General features: G+C 45.7%; 2 protein-coding genes across 2 annotated transcripts in view; both read right to left on the reverse strand.

The window, feature by feature from the left end:
* Positions 1-1,239: 1,239 nt before the first annotated feature.
* LOC132653643 (zinc finger protein 709-like) lies at positions 1,240-10,019 on the reverse strand. The gene is made up of 4 exons (XM_060381901.1): positions 8,716-10,019; positions 4,860-4,986; positions 4,591-4,651; positions 1,240-4,197 (listed from the first exon to the last, which is right to left on the reverse strand). Exons 1-4 carry the CDS (start codon positions 8,965-8,967, stop codon positions 3,237-3,239), a joined length of 1,401 nt encoding a protein of 466 aa, XP_060237884.1. The 5' UTR covers positions 8,968-10,019; the 3' UTR covers positions 1,240-3,236.
* LOC110566372 (zinc finger protein 709-like) overlaps positions 4,955-17,055 on the reverse strand; it is a 28,394-nt gene continuing 16,293 nt past the window's right edge. Inside the window, exons 5-6 of the transcript XR_009591408.1 lie at positions 10,065-10,138; positions 4,955-5,079 (exon numbers count right to left, since the gene is read on the reverse strand). The gene's annotated coding sequence lies outside the window, so the exon portion shown is untranslated. The remainder of the gene's footprint in view (positions 5,080-10,064; positions 10,139-17,055) is intronic.

Here is a 17,055-nt window from a genome sequence, read left to right on the forward strand (position 1 = left end):
CACAAGGGGACCTTCCCACTTAAAATGATCCAACTAAGCAAAAAATCCCTCACAGGTATGCCTAGACATTTTTGGGTTTTTAGTTAACTCCAGATGTAGTCAAGCTGACAACCAAGAACAGCTATAACAACGGACTTCTGTATGTGCATGTGGCGCACATACACATAAAAATAAAACAGGTCAGGGTCCTTGCTTTCTCCACTGTTATCATCTGTCCTGTGACTGTCCAGGCATTTTGTCTCTGCTTCCTTTATCATCACAGGCATGTTGAAATTAAGTCTGCCTCTCCTTTCCTAAACTGTAGGACATGCCACTCTTAACAGAGTTGTAGTGTTCCAATGAAGACATAACAATCCCTACATGACACAGGAAAGTGTATCAACTGTCCTGAAGACACCTGTATTTTCACAATTAACTGACTTAAGTCCTCTCATAGCAGGCACTTAGAAAGTGTTTTTTGTGTAAAGCATGTTTCTCCTGCCCAGTATATGTGGTCCATGGGATTACAGAGAAACTGTGCCCCCAAAGCTACAGAAGTTAGGTTTTGTCCCAACCCTTCTTGTACTGCAAACTGTACCAGAGAATTCTGAGGACAGAACAGAACACATGCATGCGTCAGAAGGGCATTCAGTACATGAACTTACATGGGGGCTGTGTAGCCCAACAAAAGCCAGGGGCATGATGGCGCATCTGAGAACCCAGGGTAACTGCTCAGTGCATGAAGCCTGATGGTGCCCGGTAGTCCCATTCTGGCAGCAGAGGCCTGGCCGTTGAGTAAACTGCAGTCAGATGTCACTGGAGGACTGAAGCAGTAACGTCCGCAGCCACCACGATACGCACACTCAGCCACTCTAAGCAAACACATGCCAGCAGGAACTTACCTTTACATCCAGGCCACAAAGCAGAGGTGCCACTCACATGTGAGGTCTGTGCCAACTGAGCCTTAGCAGATAGAAGCTCTGGCAGGGCACACACGTAAGTGAACTTATCCCATGGGGGAATGACAAACCAACCACACAGGACCTATGAGTGAGGGACGAGTAGAAGCTTCCCTGGACATCTTACAAGCATTTCCAGGCGAGCAGGGGACCCGTGAAGCCACCAGCCAGGGTCTCTCCCAGCTCGGAAAACTGACAGTGACTGAAGCGCTCATTTCACAAACACTGACTCACAGACCTGCACTAAGGACAACCAGGCGCAAGGGTGCTTCCACCCACCCTGAAAAGAGACTGGAACCAGGTGGGTTTTGTTTGTTTTTTTAATGGGCTCTTAAAACAATAGCTCTTTAGCTGTTTAAGTACAGGACATACCCTCCTGACAGAATACCTGTAAGGTTGTTAAGTGAATATTCCATTGACAAGGGTAGGCTACCTCAGTACGAACTGTTGGCCAAGGAGGATCCTGAAGCCCCACAAACCATATCATTGCTCTTGGTTATGTATCATTGGACTGCCTCAATTGGCCAGCTCTCAAATAATAACATAGAGACATTACTATTATGAAAGCCTAAGCTTTTATTATGAAAGCACTTAGCTTAGACTATTTCCCAACTAACTCATGTAACTTAATTAACCCATTTAATGTAGTCCACATTTGCCATGTGGCCTATTACCTCTCAATCAGTCCCAATACGTCCATCTTCCTCCATGGAAGAAGAATCCCCTGCATCTGATTCTTTCCCAGAGTTCCTAACCCTGCCCAGAGGGCCCACCTTTCAACCCCTGCCATCTCAGCATTCTGTTAAACCAATCAGAAGGTGATAGAGAAAAGTGTTTACCAAAAACTGAGACAGATGATGCTTCATAAAAGTAACAATACCAAAGTCCACACAGTGCTTAGAATCTGCGGGTACAGAAATCAACATTTGAATAATACAACCTTTACATACTGCACAAAGACTATCCCAACAGTTCTGTAGAGGATGAGACCCTAGTGCTGAAGATAAGGTCTTTGGCAACAAGACATGGAAGTGAGCCAGAGGTGGCTTCCATGCTGGCTGCAGACATTCCTCACCAGCAGTGTCACTCAGCTGTAGACCCTGTGTGTTACGGTACCAAAATGCTAAGCAAGCTGTGCCTGTTGGTGTTATAGCGGCATGACTCTCACTGGGTTTAAGGCAACTTAACTCTACAGTAGGACATTCATGTCTGGTTCCATAAGCCAGGACAGACTCCTATGCCTGGAGACAGCAGCAGCCCCAGCTGCAAAATAACTGCTACTGTTTTAGCCGACAGAAGTGATGTGTCTAACCAACTGCCTTATAACAGCCACAGTTCTGCACATGGATCACTGTGACTGTTATCTACAGCTTATCGTGGGCTCACTTCCTTTTACAGTGATGGTGTACCTCAGAGATTCATAACCACCAGTAAAATTTCTGATATCAACATCACCCTCTCCAAGGCTCAAAAAGTAATTTAAAAAAAAAAATTAAAGGCAGGAGTCACAGAAAGGGGTGGATTATTGTCCAGCTCTACCCTCTAACTGAAACACTGTCCTAGGAGGGAAGAACACGACTCAGCAGACTTACAAGTAAACTAACTTGTAAGTCCCACAGCCCTGAGGAGGTACTCAGAACAGTACACACTGCTGAGGCAAGAGGCTCTGAGCAGCTCAGCTCCCTCCAAGTTGTGCAGATCTATAGGAATGTAGGCAACACTCAAGCTGCCATGGGCGGTGTGGTGGTGCCTGTGCTGGCGAGCTGTCCATGGTCCAGTAAGTAACCCACAGGGTCACTGCTGATGAAACCATGACAGCTGATGCCTTTCCCCCAGCTTACACTCTCAGAGTTTTATTGAGTATGAAAGAACTAAAGTGTTTTTGTCTACACAAGGGGAGGATAGATAGATAGATAGATATAGATATATATTTACATTTATAGGTTTTCTTCTCACATATCAGTTATGTCATGTGTGTGATGTGTGAACTTTGGCCACACTATTTACATCCACAGGATTTCCTTCCAGTTTTTGTCACTGTCAAGTATAACATCTAAGAGCGTCACCACAATGTCCACATAGCTTTCTCTGGCATAAATTTATTTATAAAACTGAAGCTGGCAATCACATGTAATGGCTTCACCACAGTGTCTACTTCATAGGGTTTGCATCTAATATGACCGAGTTCACGTAAGTGCAAGCTTTTCCAACGCTGTTTCCGCTGACAGCATTTTTTCCTCCAGGGTGAGTTCTTTCATGTAACAGAAGATAGCCGTGACGTGCACAGGGTTTAGCATGTTATTTGCATTCTCGGGGTTTCTTTCCAGCATGAGTCCGTTCATGTCTCTGAAGATGACTGTGCCGTCGGAAGGCTTTCCCGCACTGGTTACAGTCATAGGGTTTTTCCCCGGTATGAATTTTTTCATGTAACTGAAGATGATAGTGACGCCTAAAAGCTTTCCCACATTGCTTACATTCATAAGGCTTTTCCCCAGTATGAATTTTTTCATGCAAGGGTAAGGAACCAGGAAACCTAAAGGCTTTACCACATTGTTTACATTCATAGGGTTTTTCTCCAGTATGAATTTTTTTATGTAACGGCAAGGAACCAGGAAATCTAAAGGCTTTACCACACTGTTTACATTCATAGGGTTTTTCTCCAGTGTGAATTCTTTCGTGTAATCGAAGATACTTTGGATATCTAAAAGATTTACCACAATATGTGCATTTATAGAGTTTATCAGTGTGAATCATTTCATGTCTTTGAAGGGAAGCGGAAGAACTCAAGACTTTACCACAAATATTACATTCATAAAACTTCCCCGTCGTGTGGGTTCCTCCAGGCGTGTACAGAGAGGTCTTTCCACACTCCCTGTATTGACAGGGCATTTTTCCACCGTGAGCCTCATGATGTACACCTAATGAATTTGGAAAACAGAAAGATTTTGAACATACCTCACATCCACAAGGCTCCTTACCAGTGTGAGCTCCCATGCACTTCTGAAAGCTAGTGAGAGAGCTGAAATCATATTGCTTAGATCCACATTCCTCATGTTCATGTTTATAAGCAGGGTGAGATGTGGCATGCCTATTAGAGGACACGTGACACAAGGAATCCGTTCCGCACACATTGGATTCATACGGTATTAGTCCAGAAAAAACTGTCATCATGCTTCTCTGGAGACTGGCGATCCACTTCATGGTTTCTTCATTCTGACCAGCGTCGGTACTCTCAGAGTGGGTCTCTAACATGGGACTTCTGAAAAAGGACAAGAACATTAGTGACAGCTGCTTTACTAGTAACTGCTTATTGGATTTATGGGACACACTGCTCCCAAAATCAGGTGAAGTGTGCGCCCTCTGACACATCTGAGCAGGGACACTAAATGGATTGATAATTCTATGTTGTAGCTCTCACGGAGCTACGGTCAGAACAGTGGTGCTCACTGATGCAAGTTCCTAGCAGCAGGTACAAGAGAAAACCCTCTACAAACACTCATTGGGTACATTTCAGCACTGGCTTTTACTGCCATAATTTAGGTCTAATTTTCCAAATGATGAAACAACTTAAAGCCGTCTTTGTTTTCTCAAATGTTCACGGGACATTAAAATTCCTCCAAGTACCTTTGTTTCAATTTTTTATATAAATTACCTTGGATTTCTCCCAGGATTTTTATAATGGTCTTCAACATTCGTCTCTTCCCATCTGTTTCCTATAAGGCAGTCCCAGAAAACTTAGGATAAATTATTAGAGATCACTGAAAAAAAAAATAGTCTCCAGCTTCAATATCCATAAAAACATGGCTGATTTATTCACCACATTCTTCCCTTTCAATAGCCCAAATCCTAGAAGAGCACTGACACCAAGAGACACACACTTGGTCCCTACTTTATGGAGTAAAGGTAGGAGGATGCCTTTACCTACTGCAGCGAGGTTTCTGCAGGTCTCCTGCATCACATCTCTGTACAGACTCTTCTGGGAAGGGTCCAGCAAAGCCCACTCCTCCAGGGTGAAGTGCACAGCCACATCCTCGAAGCTCACTGAGGCCTAAACATTGCACATACTTGATTGAGCACAGATTCACTCGACTCTGTGGGATCCACACGTGTCTTCCACGGCACGGAAGTCGTACTGCAAGCACTGAGGGATGCAGAGAAGCAGCACTGGGGCGGCGCAGCTCTCATCACTGGGCTCAGGGCACAGGAGGGGCTGCTGCTCTGCCGCAGTCCTCCCCCTACAGCGCATCTCTACTTCCTGTCTCAGAGTCCTTCCTCTACAGCGCATCTCTACTTCCTGTCTCAGAGTCCTACTCCTACAGCGCATCTCTACTTCCTGTCTCAGAGTCATCAACTGTATTGGCATGGGCTTTTTCATGATGCTGCTGACCTTTACTCACTCCTGATCCCCTAGGTACACCAACAGACTCATTGCTTCATCAAGATGGACAATGGTAGAATTGTTACTTTGGTTTGTCCTTGGTTCCCTATCTGGGGGGTATCGTGTCTGTGTAGGAAAGTCTCACACAACATACTTGGTAACTGAATACGGAAATGACAGAAACAGTGACTGTGGGAAGAGTGATTTCATGGTCTTGGCGATGGATAACACAGCCTGCCCCTGAGGCTGACCGGGCTAAGGCTGAAGGGAATTCTCATACACTGTCCTTCCCCATATGTTGTGTGGTAGAGTGCCTTCTTGCTATGGTGAGCGTTGTTTGTGTCATGGATTAGGTAGTAAGAACTATGAGTATGATGGGACCCTGAAGGGATGAGTGTCTGTGGGAGAATCCCATGCTGGTGGTCTTATGAGTAGCATGCTTGCTTGCTGAGTGACTGGGGTCTGCCATGTGAGTGCATAGACTCTAAGAACAGTTAGCAATCTACAGCAAATACTGCAGCACAACAGAACAGGGTGTAGGAAAAGATTACCAAAGCTGCCCATGGAGTTGCCTGGCCACTGCTTCGTGTCTTAGCCTGGGACAGCAGCTTGGAGGGAACGTGGTATGGAGGAGGAATTATAACACGGAAAGGATGTGTGTTTGCTAGCCTCTCCATTAGCCTCTGGCTTGGAAAAGAAAGTAGAAAAGACAGAGAGTGTGGGCCAGCCCACACCTCTTAAAGTTGGCAAGATAGGAGGGAAATATCATGCAAGTTAGATAGAAGCTAACCCTGTTCTGGGACCCAAAGCATTGGAACCTGTCAGTTAAGAGGGAAAACATAGCAGAAAGTGATAATGAAAGAAATGGGAATGAGAGAGATGCTATATGATGGCCAGCTCACCAGGCAAGACGGGACTGAGTTCATGAGAGTTAAGAAGTTTCTCCACAGAAGACCCTGAAATTGGTGCGGAGCTTTAGAGAGCTAGCTGCTCAGAGGGACATGATACTCATGATGCAGGAAAACCACTGAAGGATCTCAGAGATGGGCTAAAGTGTATCCGGGAAGTCTTAAAGCCATGCAGAGAAGCTGAAACACTGGCAAAGCAAAGAACATGGTTTACCCACAACACCACATAAGGTAAATGAGGCAGGACTCAGGTGAAGCTGGAGTTCCTGAAGAAAAGTCGACAGAAAGCCAAATGCTGAGCTAATGAACTTCTGAAAGGCTGTAAAACCTTAAGAATGGTTCACAAAAAGCAAAAATGACAATAGTGCAAATGAAAAAAAAAACAAAAAACCCAAAGTTGGTCCCATGGGTCTGAATTTATAGCCACATAGTGAGCAGCATATTTTTCTCTCCAGTGTGAAAGCACGCCAGGAATGGAAACTGCTCACTCTGGCTAGACCTTCACAGAAGCCAGGCATGACTAAGAGAGAAACAGTGGAAATGCTATGGCTACCAGAGCTCACAAGAGGCACAGCCAAGCAGACAAGAGTGCAGCAGCCATTGTTCACACCAAGCTCATGGGGTTAGGAAAGACATGAAGGCCAGACCCAGACGATACACTTGGCAAGAGAACGGACAGGAGAGCCTCTGAGATTTACAAAACTACAAGCCTTGGGTGGAAAGACTGTAACAGCCAGAGGATCAGGGGTCTGCTGTGAGACTACGTCTCCTCCTAATATCAGAAGTTACACTCAAAAAGTCTGACCACTGTAAAGTCTACCCAAACAGGAGCTGAACAAAGATAGCATCAGCAGACATGCCCAAGTGGACAGAAACGAGTGCACAAAGCCTCAACCTTACACAAAGAACAACAGGTAACTGAGGAAAGCCGGAGAGGTGGGCTTCCCCAAGACAGAGCACTAGGTTGTCCAGTGCTAAGCAGCCAGCGCTGACAACATACACACCAGTAACATCACGGAGCACGTTACATTTAGGAATCTATGACGTATGATCACAGTAACAATGAATTTGGATTTGGTGAGAGCAGGGAGGGGATATGGGAGAAGGTTTGGAGGGAAGAAAGGAAAGGGAGAAATGTTGTTATTGTATTATAATCTCAAAAATAAAAATTTCCAAAGTATAATGAATAAAATACAAGTCTTTTCAAAGAGAAAATTCCAAGGCCAACAAATACTTGAGGAACTAATAAAATACTACAGCAAACTTGTGGAAACAAGATGAATACAGGAACACCATCATTTTCCAATACAACAGCAATGAATGGTTAGCAATTTCACAGAGTGGATAGCACCACAGATCAAAGGGGATACAAAGAAAACTTGATAAGTGTATTAAAGATCTTTAGATGAAGATAAATTTCTTTTTCAAAAAAGAATCAAGCCAGGCATGGTGGCACAGGCCTTTAATACCAGCACTTGGGAGGCAGAGACAAAAAAACCTCTGTGAATTCAAGACGAGCCTGATCTAGAAAGCAAGTTCAAGGACAGACAGGATTACACAGAGCAGTGTTTCTCAACTTTCCTACTGCTGAAATCCTTTAACATATCTCCTCATGCTGTGATGAGCCCTACCATAAAATTATCTTCATTGCTACTTTGTAACTGTAATGTTGTTACTGAGTGGTGTCTCAGTTCACCAACAGAAATATGTGTTTTCTGATGGTCTCAACCATGAGAATCTCTGACAAAGAGAGACCCAGTGGGGGGAAAAAATTCAAGTAAGAAAAAATATCGTGAGATAAGCAATGATCCTGGTAAAAAGAAGACAGCATTATGATGTTGCTTTCCTCAATTTAAACTACATATTCGAAACACGATCCCAAAAGAATCCTAACATATTGTGTAACAGCAGGTGTTCTAAAGTAAGGGGAAAAAACTCGATATTTAACATAATTCTAAATAAATAGTATATAAAATAACACTAACTTCATCTTTACAAAAAATTTAAGTCATGATGGTGTACGAATATTTGGGACAAAATTTACCTACAAAACATTACAAAAAGACCAAAAACAAACCTACAATACAGTCAATTAAAAAACAAAAAAAAAAAAGAGCAAATGAAATGAGGGAATGGTTTTCACAAATATTATCAGACAACCTGGACATCCATGAGCAAAAAACTTAGAGTTTACAACTTTCACCAAATTAACTCAAAGTGGACTCTCCACCAAAGGTGAAGGTCTTGGGCGCCCCCAACACCTTGAGCTTAGCAACCTGTCCCCAAGTACAACCAACCAGCTCTGCGAGCCTGACGTCAGAGACGCGGAGGCGGGGCCTCCCCGCGGCGCTCTGCGCAGACGCGGCCGAGGGGCGGAGCTGCGTGGCAGCAGCAGAGTGGGGCGCTGCCAGCGGTGGCGCGTCCGGGCTCGCAGACGAGGAGAGCCCTGGTAGCTGCCGCTGCCCCCTGGGGACAGTGGCTGGGCGCTCACCATGTCGGTGTCCGAGCGCGGCCGCGTCCTCACAGTCTCGGCGGCGGCGGCCACAGCGTAGCAGACGCGTCCACGAGCCTTCCTCGGCCGCGGAGCATGGCGGCCAGAGGACCCGCCTCCCGGCGCTTTTGATTGAGCGCTGTGAGCTTGGAGGCCCTGATTGGCTGGGACCGCCCAGCGACTGCTGAGTGACAGCAGGAGCTGACGGGAAGGACAGGCGCGGGCAGTGCCCTGGACTGCCTTGTGCTCCATCCAGCACAGAGTTGGCCCTGCTCAGAGATTTACATTTAAACAGAACTGTTGTTGTCCCTGGATCGCTGGGCCCTGTCTCGGGGAACTCAGCTGGCACTTCCTACTCCAACCAGATGGTTCTTGTAAACCGTGCAGTTACCCACTTACTGCCTGATAGAATGGCCCCGGTGCCTCAGCTGTAGGAGGGCAGCCAGCCACCCAGGTTCCGATTGGAGGCAGCTGGAGAGATAACTCAGAGGTTGAGAGCATTATTGCTCTTCAGAGGACCCAAGTTCAGTTTCCAAAATCCACATCGGGTGACTCCCAACAGTCAGTAACTACGTCTCCAAGGGATTCTCTGGCCTGGTTGAGCACCGGTATTCACATGCTGTCCTAATTAGGGTTAATATTGCTGTGATCTAGGCACACAATGCGGTGGTGCACGCCTGTTGTAGTCCCAGCACTTGGGAGGCAGAGGCAGAGGCAGGCAGAGCTCTTATGAGTTCGAGGCCAGCCTGGTCTACAAAGCAAATCCGAGACAGCCAAGGCTACAAAGAGAATCCCTGTCTCAAGAAAACAAAACAAAAAAGAAAGACCATAATCAAAGCAACTTGGGGAGAAAGTGTTTGTTTGGCATACATATCCTGAATCACAATCCACTGAGGGAAGCCAAGGCAGGAACTGGAACAGGGCAGGAACCTGAAGGAGCTGATGCCGAGGCCATGGAGGGGTGCTGCTTCCTGTGGTAGACTTGCTCAGCCTGCTTTCTAAAAGAACCCAGGACCACCAGCCCAGGGATGGCGCCACCCGCAATGAGCTGGACTCTGCCCCATGAATCACTAATGTGGAAAATGTTAACAGGCTTGCTTACAGACCAGTCTCATGGAGACATTTTCTCAATTGAGGCCCCTCCTCTGTGATGACTCTAGCTTATGTCAAGTTGACAAAACTAGCCAGCACACATACACATACCCAACGCAAACGCACACACACACATAATTAAAGATGATTAAAAACAAAAAACAGGAGCTAGAGAGAGTTCTCAGTGGTTAAGAGCACTTGCTGCTTGATAAAGTTACTTTTTGGTTGCTATGTCAAAAATCACAAGGCACACTTACAGTTCCAGATGGTGAAAGTTCATGTTGGTGGCATGCAGGCTTGGCCACAGACAGCTGGGAACTCACCCCTTGACCTACATGTGGGAGGCAGAGAGTACGCTGAGAATCTCAAAGAGCACCTCCACCAATTCTTCTCCGAAAGTTCCACTCTTAAGGACCAAAACTTCAAACACGGCCTATGGGAGCCATTCTCACTCAAACTACCACCTTCCACTCCCTGGTCCCCACAGGCCACACTATATTGCAAAATGCATTTATTCTTTAACTTCAAATGTCCCCATAGACTTTCAGAGTCCCAACACTAAAGATCCAAATCTCTTCTAAGACTCAAGGTAATCTCATGTGAAAAAGCAAATCACATGCTTCCAACATACATAGAATATGAATTATTATTTCAAAATAGAGGAAAGAAGGCATAGTGAGGAAATGCTGAACCAAAGCAAAAAGAAAAGCCAGAAGAGCAAGCCCCAAGCCTGGCAGGTCTGTGCAGTATCAGGGAACTTAGGGGGCTCCACCTCTCCTGCTCTGCTGCTGGCAACATGCTTCTCCCTCTTGGGCTGGTATCTTCATCCTCATCTCTCCCTAGCAGGTGTCTCATGGCTCTGGGAATTGACTGAAATCCAGGCTTCACTTTCACAACTTCTCACAATGGCTTCTCAAGGCCTTCATGCAGAGGCTACCCTGGCAAACACATGGCATCAGTGGCTCTCCACAACTACAGAGGCAATGATTCCATGACCACTTTACCAATGCTTCCTTTATGACTCTAAAATCAGAAATGTGAACAACATAGCCAAGTTCTGCTGCCTTCTTGGGATGGAGTCTGGCCTCACTGAATCACATTTGCAGTAGTTTTCCTTTGTTGCTTTCTTTTTAATTTTTTCATATAATTTAATTTTATTTCATGTTCATTAGGGTGAAGGTGTCAAATCCCTTGGAAATGGCATTACAGACAGTTGTAGGCTCCTGTTTAGATGCTTGGAATTGAACCCAGGTCCTTTGGAAGAGCAGACAGTGCTCTTAACCACTGAGCCACCTCTCCAGCCCCTTCTTTGTTGTTTTAACACTTAGAAAATTACTCAGACTCTTCATGTTTACATGTTAGAAGCTTAGGTGGGTGGGGTCTTGTCCTGAGGCAACTGTGGTGAGTGAAAGGACCGCATATACTCTTATACTTGAATGTCTGGTTCCCAGTTGGTGGACTGTTTAGGAAGGACAGGTGTGGCCCTGTTGGAGGAATTGTGTCACTAGGAGTGGGCTTTGGGGTTTCAAAAGCCGGCACCAGGCTCAGTCTGTCTGACAGCTCCTCACACAACATTCAGAATGTTGGTGAGTGTCTGCCTGCCTGGTGCCTTCAGGTAAGACGCAAACTCTCAGCTACTGCTCCAGCACCATAACTGCCCGGCTGTTGCCACAGCGATCATAGACTCTAACATTCTGAACTACCTATTTAGCATGAATTAAATGCTTTCTTCTACAAGTTGCCTTGGTCTATTTAGAGCAAAAGAACAGTAAGACATTGAGGCTGAAGGGCTATTGTCGCTGCAGTGGCAGCAATCAGCCTGCCACAACAGAGACAAATAGAAGTGGTGGGCCACCAGAGATGACAGGTGTCCCAAGCCACCTCGCCACCACACCTGGGGCCCCGCTGTGGTGGAGATAGTGCCCCAAGCCATAGTGGACATCCCAGGCCACCACAGAGATAGCAGCCCGCCCCCAAGCCATCCCCCACTGCCCCAACTGCCAAGCCGTGGTAGCCCACTGCCCCTCATACACTAACTGTACTGATACGCCCCCCAACACACACACACAAGAACTATGTCTAGCCCTTGAGCAATGGGCCACTGAAACTTCAAGTGGCAAACTGTCAGCCCTTCCTTTCCCCCCTGGGAAAGGCAAAATGGCAGCACCTGTAAGGGAGCTAACCATGGTGCTTTTCCTACCTCAGACTACTGCTATGGAAGCTGACATCTTTTCTGCCTCAGGATGTCTCCTGCTGCCATGGGAGCTGTCCATGATAATAAAGTTTCCTGCTTCAGCCTACTGCCTCCACAGTGGAGTCTGTACATTTTATAGCCCCTCAAGGGAGAAAAGTGGCCAGACCTCTGCCTGAGGAAGCTCCAGCAGCCCAGCTTCACCCCCAGACCTCGGTAACTGTCCTCTGTCTCCTGCCCCTCAGGAAGATTTATCCCAGATCATGCTAATTTTAGGTGAAAGATCTGGACAAAGCCCCATCAATACCTGAGCAAAAGTAAGCAGTCCCTGAGCAGAACTGACCAGTCCCTGAACAGGAAATCCCACCAATCCCTGAGCTCCCCAATCTCAGAACTTGAAATCCCACCAATCCTAGATCTGGAAATTCCTGGCCCAGAAAGCTCCACCCCGAGAAATCTGATATAAAAGCTGTGTCTTCCTACCTTCTGGGAGCAGAGACAGCCACTCCTGGATTTGTCCCTCCAATAAATCTCTTTTAAGAGATTTACTGCCTGGTATGACTCATCAGAAGAAGCAACAATGAAGAAGATTTGAAGGAGTGGAGCTCAGGCTCCTCCCCTGGGAGCTGCAACAGCTGAAGGAGTGGGTAACAGGTTCCAAAGCTCCTCAGCAACTCAGGGATTGGGGTAACTCTCCCCTGGGAGCTATAATGTTGGGAGGAAGTCTGTTGAGACTTCCTCTCAGAGCTGTATGGTTCCTGGGCTACCATGCCTCAGGATATGCTTGGAACAGAGTCCCACCTCATAGTTTGGAGTATGGGCTCCCCTGTCTCAGGATGGCCTTGGGACCCTGACCCACCCCAGAAGCTGGGATACCTTCCCAGCCCTCAGAGTTGTGGGTAACCCTTCCTGTAACTCTTTCTATCTGGGTAACAGGAAAGCAGGCCAGCAACAAGAGGCCTTCATCCTAATACAGATCGGGCCTTTCCTTGATCTTCCCCAGCCCTCTCTCTCTTGGCTTTTTGAGACAGAGTTTCTCTACATAGCCCTGGCTGTCCTCAAATTTGTTCTGTAGTAGACCAAGCTGCTCTTGAACTCAGAAATCCACCCGAGTTCTCTGCCTCCCAAGTGCTGGGTTTAAAGAAGTACACCATCGCTGCCTGGCTCTCTCTCTAAGATTTGTTTTCATTTTATGTATATGTGTGTCTTGTCTACTTGTATATCTGTATCAACATGTGTGCCAGAAGAGGGCATCAGACGGATCCCCTGCAGTAACAGACAGTTGTGAACTACCCTGAGGGTGCTAAACTTAGTAATGTATAAGAGTCTCCCATGTGGTATTAGTTTTGGCAGCATGGAAGCTGCAAGATTGAGAATATCACCATGTGGGAACCACACCTAAGTCCTCTGCAAGAGCAGCCAAGTGCTCTTACCACTGGATCTCCTCCCCAGCCGTGGTCTCCTTTTCTCTTACAGCACAACCCTTAGCTACAACATTAAATTTCCCGGTGCTCTTTTTTTCCTCTTGAAACTGTATATATTTTTGTATTGCATATATATATATATACAGTATTTTGCCTACAGGCCAGAAGAGGACACCAGATCTCATTATAGATGGTTGTGAGCCACCATAGTCGCTGGGGATTGAACTCAGGACCTCTAGAGGAGCAGCCGGTGCTCTTAACTTTTGAGCCATCTCTCCAGCTTCCTACTTGCTCTTTTTCATTCTATATCTGAATAAGAGTGGTCACTAATAACCACAGAACATAGTCAATATTTTACTATGGTTTTTGGACCAGGGACGGTGGCATACCTTTAATCCTAGCACTCAGAAGGCAGACACAGGCAGAGCAGATCTCAGAGTTCAAGGCCAGGCTGCTCTATAGAGTGATGTTCAGGACCACCACAGCTACACAGAGAAACCCTAACTCAAATATGTTTTTACTGCAGATCTGCGTGAGATATAATAGCCACATAACAAAGTCAGTATTAGGCTGTCTTGAAATCTCTTCTGCCAGCGAAAGTAGTTCAATTTTAGATTTAGTCTCCAGTAAATTCTTAGGACAAGGGCAGAAAGCAGCCACATTCTTTGCTAAAATATCTCAAGAATGGTCCCTAGCCCAGTTGCCAATATTGTTCCTTCCTGAACCCTCTTGGGTTATGCCTCTGCAGTCTTCAGCACTCACAGCACTGCTGTTTTGCAAGCTCTTCTTAGGACATGCCATCTGAGAGTTCACATCTTGATCTGAAAGGAGGAGGTAGAGGGGGAACACCGGGAATGACTTGAGTCTTTTGAAACCTCAAAGCCCACCCCCCATGACAAGGGCACACACATATACTCAGTCTCACTATGAGCTTGGGCTGACTGAGAACTTGCAATCCTTCTGCCTTAACCAAATCCTAGAATTGTACCACCAGGCCCACTGAGAAACACTATTTCTCTCTCTCTTTCTTGAACTCATGCTGTAGACCAGGCTGGACTTGAACTGTGAGATTTACCTGCCTCTTCCTCCTGAGTGCTGGGATTAAAGATGTGTGATACCACAACCAGTCCAAGACTTGGGATTTTTAAAGAAAACTTGACCTTAAATTTTTTTGATTTGGAGCTAGAGAGATGACTCAATGACTAAGAGCACTGTCTGCTCTCTCAAAGGACATGGGTTCAATTATCAGCACCCACATGACAGTTCACAACTGTCTGTAATGCCAATTCCCAATTCCAAAGGATCTGTCCCCTTCACACTAATGCACATATAATAAAATTAAATAAATGATTTCAATTTTCTTCAGTTTATTTTATGTGTATGAGTGTTTTGCTCACCTAAGTGCCACACATATGCCTGGGGCGTGTAAAGTCAGAAAAGGGAGCTGTACTCTCTGGAACTGGGTTGCCATGTGGGTAATGTGAAAAGTGAAGTAAACCCAGATTTTTTTTTTTTTTTCCCGATTTTTGGTTTTTCAAGACAGGGTTTCTCTGCAACAGCTCTGGTTGTCCTCAAACTCACAGAAGTCTGCCTGCCTCTGCCTCCCCAGTGCTGGGATTAAAGGTGTATGCCACTGCCACTTGGCTGAATCCAGGTTCTCTGCAGCAACTCCTTTTCATTAAGTCCAAAGCAGCCCCCAAAATGGCAATGCTGGTGACAATGTCCTAAAAAGAACTCTGACCTAAGTAAACAAAAGGATTGTTATTGGGCTCAAAGAAAAACAAAAATCATGCCAAACAGAGAAAAACTCAGAGCTTTTTCACTAAAATCAGGGTTAGGGATAGACAATGGTGCCCATTTCTCCACTTTTGCTCAAGAGAATGCTTGAAGTGTTACTAAAGCACTAAAAGAAGAAAACAAAAGGGATACAAAGGGGAAAAGAAAAAAATCTCTACTATAGATGACATGGTTCTTCCATAATAGACCCTAATTAAACACTTCACAAAACTCTGAGCTCACAAACATGTTCAGTAACATGGACAAATACAAACTCAACACACTAAAATAAGCAGCCTTCCTATAGACAAAGGACAAGCAGTCTGAAAAAAAATTTATTTACAATACAAACAACAAACCTGACCGAAGAAAACAAGTCTTCTACAATGAAAGAAATGGAGAAAGACACTAGATTTGGAAAGACCTCCCATGCTCATGGATTGCAAGAATATGGTCAAAATGGCCATCCTACCGAAAGCAACTACACAAAGTAATCCCAATCAAAATTCTTATAATTTGTATGGCAGCATACATGGACTCACAATGGGATCCCTTCCTATCGCTTTGCTTTGCTATTTGGGGAGCTACATGCATAGCCCACACATACCGTCTCACATACCTATGCCAGTCAGGCATCTTTTTAAAGGAAAGCAGTGACTGTCTACATTTAATCTCTGACATGCATGAATCCCATGGGGACTTGTGCTCTGACAGTACTGGGCTCATTTTACCATGGAGCTGAGCTTAATGAAAGCAAAAATAATCATGGAGCTATGTCACCATCTTTGTGACCTCATCAAGATGGTGACAACCATAAGAATTCACCATCATCTTAACTAATGCATGGGAGGAGCCAAAATAATGGCACACAAAACTTCCTGGTCCCACAAAGCCCTCAGGGAAACTTAAAACAAAAACAACCAGTGTTGTTTAATTTTGAGGAACTGATTTCCATATGTCCTAGTTTTCACAGGGACATAACAGTTTCCCCAGCCGCGTGCCTCCAACACTAGCTGTCTGGATTTGGAGAGCTCATGTGAATTTGCAGCAGCATGGAGAAAACATGAGGCGGCTGAGTTCGCAACCGGGGTCTGACAAGCCACAGCCAGGGGCAGCTGCAATAGGCGGAGGCCGGAGAGAAAAGCTATGCTGGGTCTTAACACCTACTTCTTTGCCCGGCATCTCTAAACCTGTTTTTTCTCTAAAGACAGTGTTCTTTCCTTTCCCAAGACTCCTCTGCTTCATGCTTATCTGCTTCTGTTTCCCTAAGCCCTACTTGCTCTTTTGTTTCTACCTTCCAGTTATAATGACATAGATAATGGCCAGGCGTGGTGGTGTTCACATTTAAACCCAGCACAGGTGGATCTCCATGCATCTGAGGCCAGACTGGTCCACATTGTGAGTTCCAGGCCAGCCAGAGCCACAGCGAGGCCTCATCTGGGGGCTGGGGGGGGGAGGGGCAGAGTCAAATGAGTACCCAGTCACTCCTCTCAGCCAACGGTATACAATTACGCCCTAAGCACACATGGTCTTGAGGTCTTGGGGAGAAGCTTGAGTATATAGGCTGGGAGAGCCTAGGGAGAGGGGTACCACCTCTGCAGCTATAGGGAAGCCATCATCCATACTGTAAAGAATTCACAGGGGGCTGCTTTTGGGCCACCCACATTGCTGTCAGCAATTCTAACCCACGCTGTGTAAGTCCAATAAACATACTGATTCCTCGGGGTAAAGTTTGGTCAACCAGAACTTTGGTTTGTCACTGGAATTTTCTGAGATATACATTGAGTCGTCTTCCCCACTTCAGGGAAAAAACCTCTCATAGTATATCATAAATTTGTTATACGATATTATTTAATA

This window comes from Meriones unguiculatus, chromosome 4 (genome assembly GCF_030254825.1).
Source record: "Meriones unguiculatus strain TT.TT164.6M chromosome 4, Bangor_MerUng_6.1, whole genome shotgun sequence".
NCBI classification, from domain to species: Eukaryota; Metazoa; Chordata; class Mammalia; order Rodentia; family Muridae; genus Meriones; species Meriones unguiculatus.

What these genes read in the sequence shown, in the direction of transcription:
- LOC132653643 (XM_060381901.1), bottom strand. Translation starts at nt 8,967, where the DNA reads ATGGAGCACAAGGCAGTCCAGGGCACTGCCCGCGCCTGTCCTTCCCGT. An exon ending in CGCGCTCGGACACCGACATG is followed by an intron (nt 4,987 to 8,715) that starts GTGAGCGCCCAG and finishes TGCAATGTTTAG; the next exon opens with GCCTCAGTGAGCTTCGAGGA. An exon ending in CAGAAACCTCGCTGCAGTAG is followed by an intron (nt 4,652 to 4,859) that starts GTAAAGGCATCC and finishes ACTGCCTTATAG; the next exon opens with GAAACAGATGGGAAGAGACG.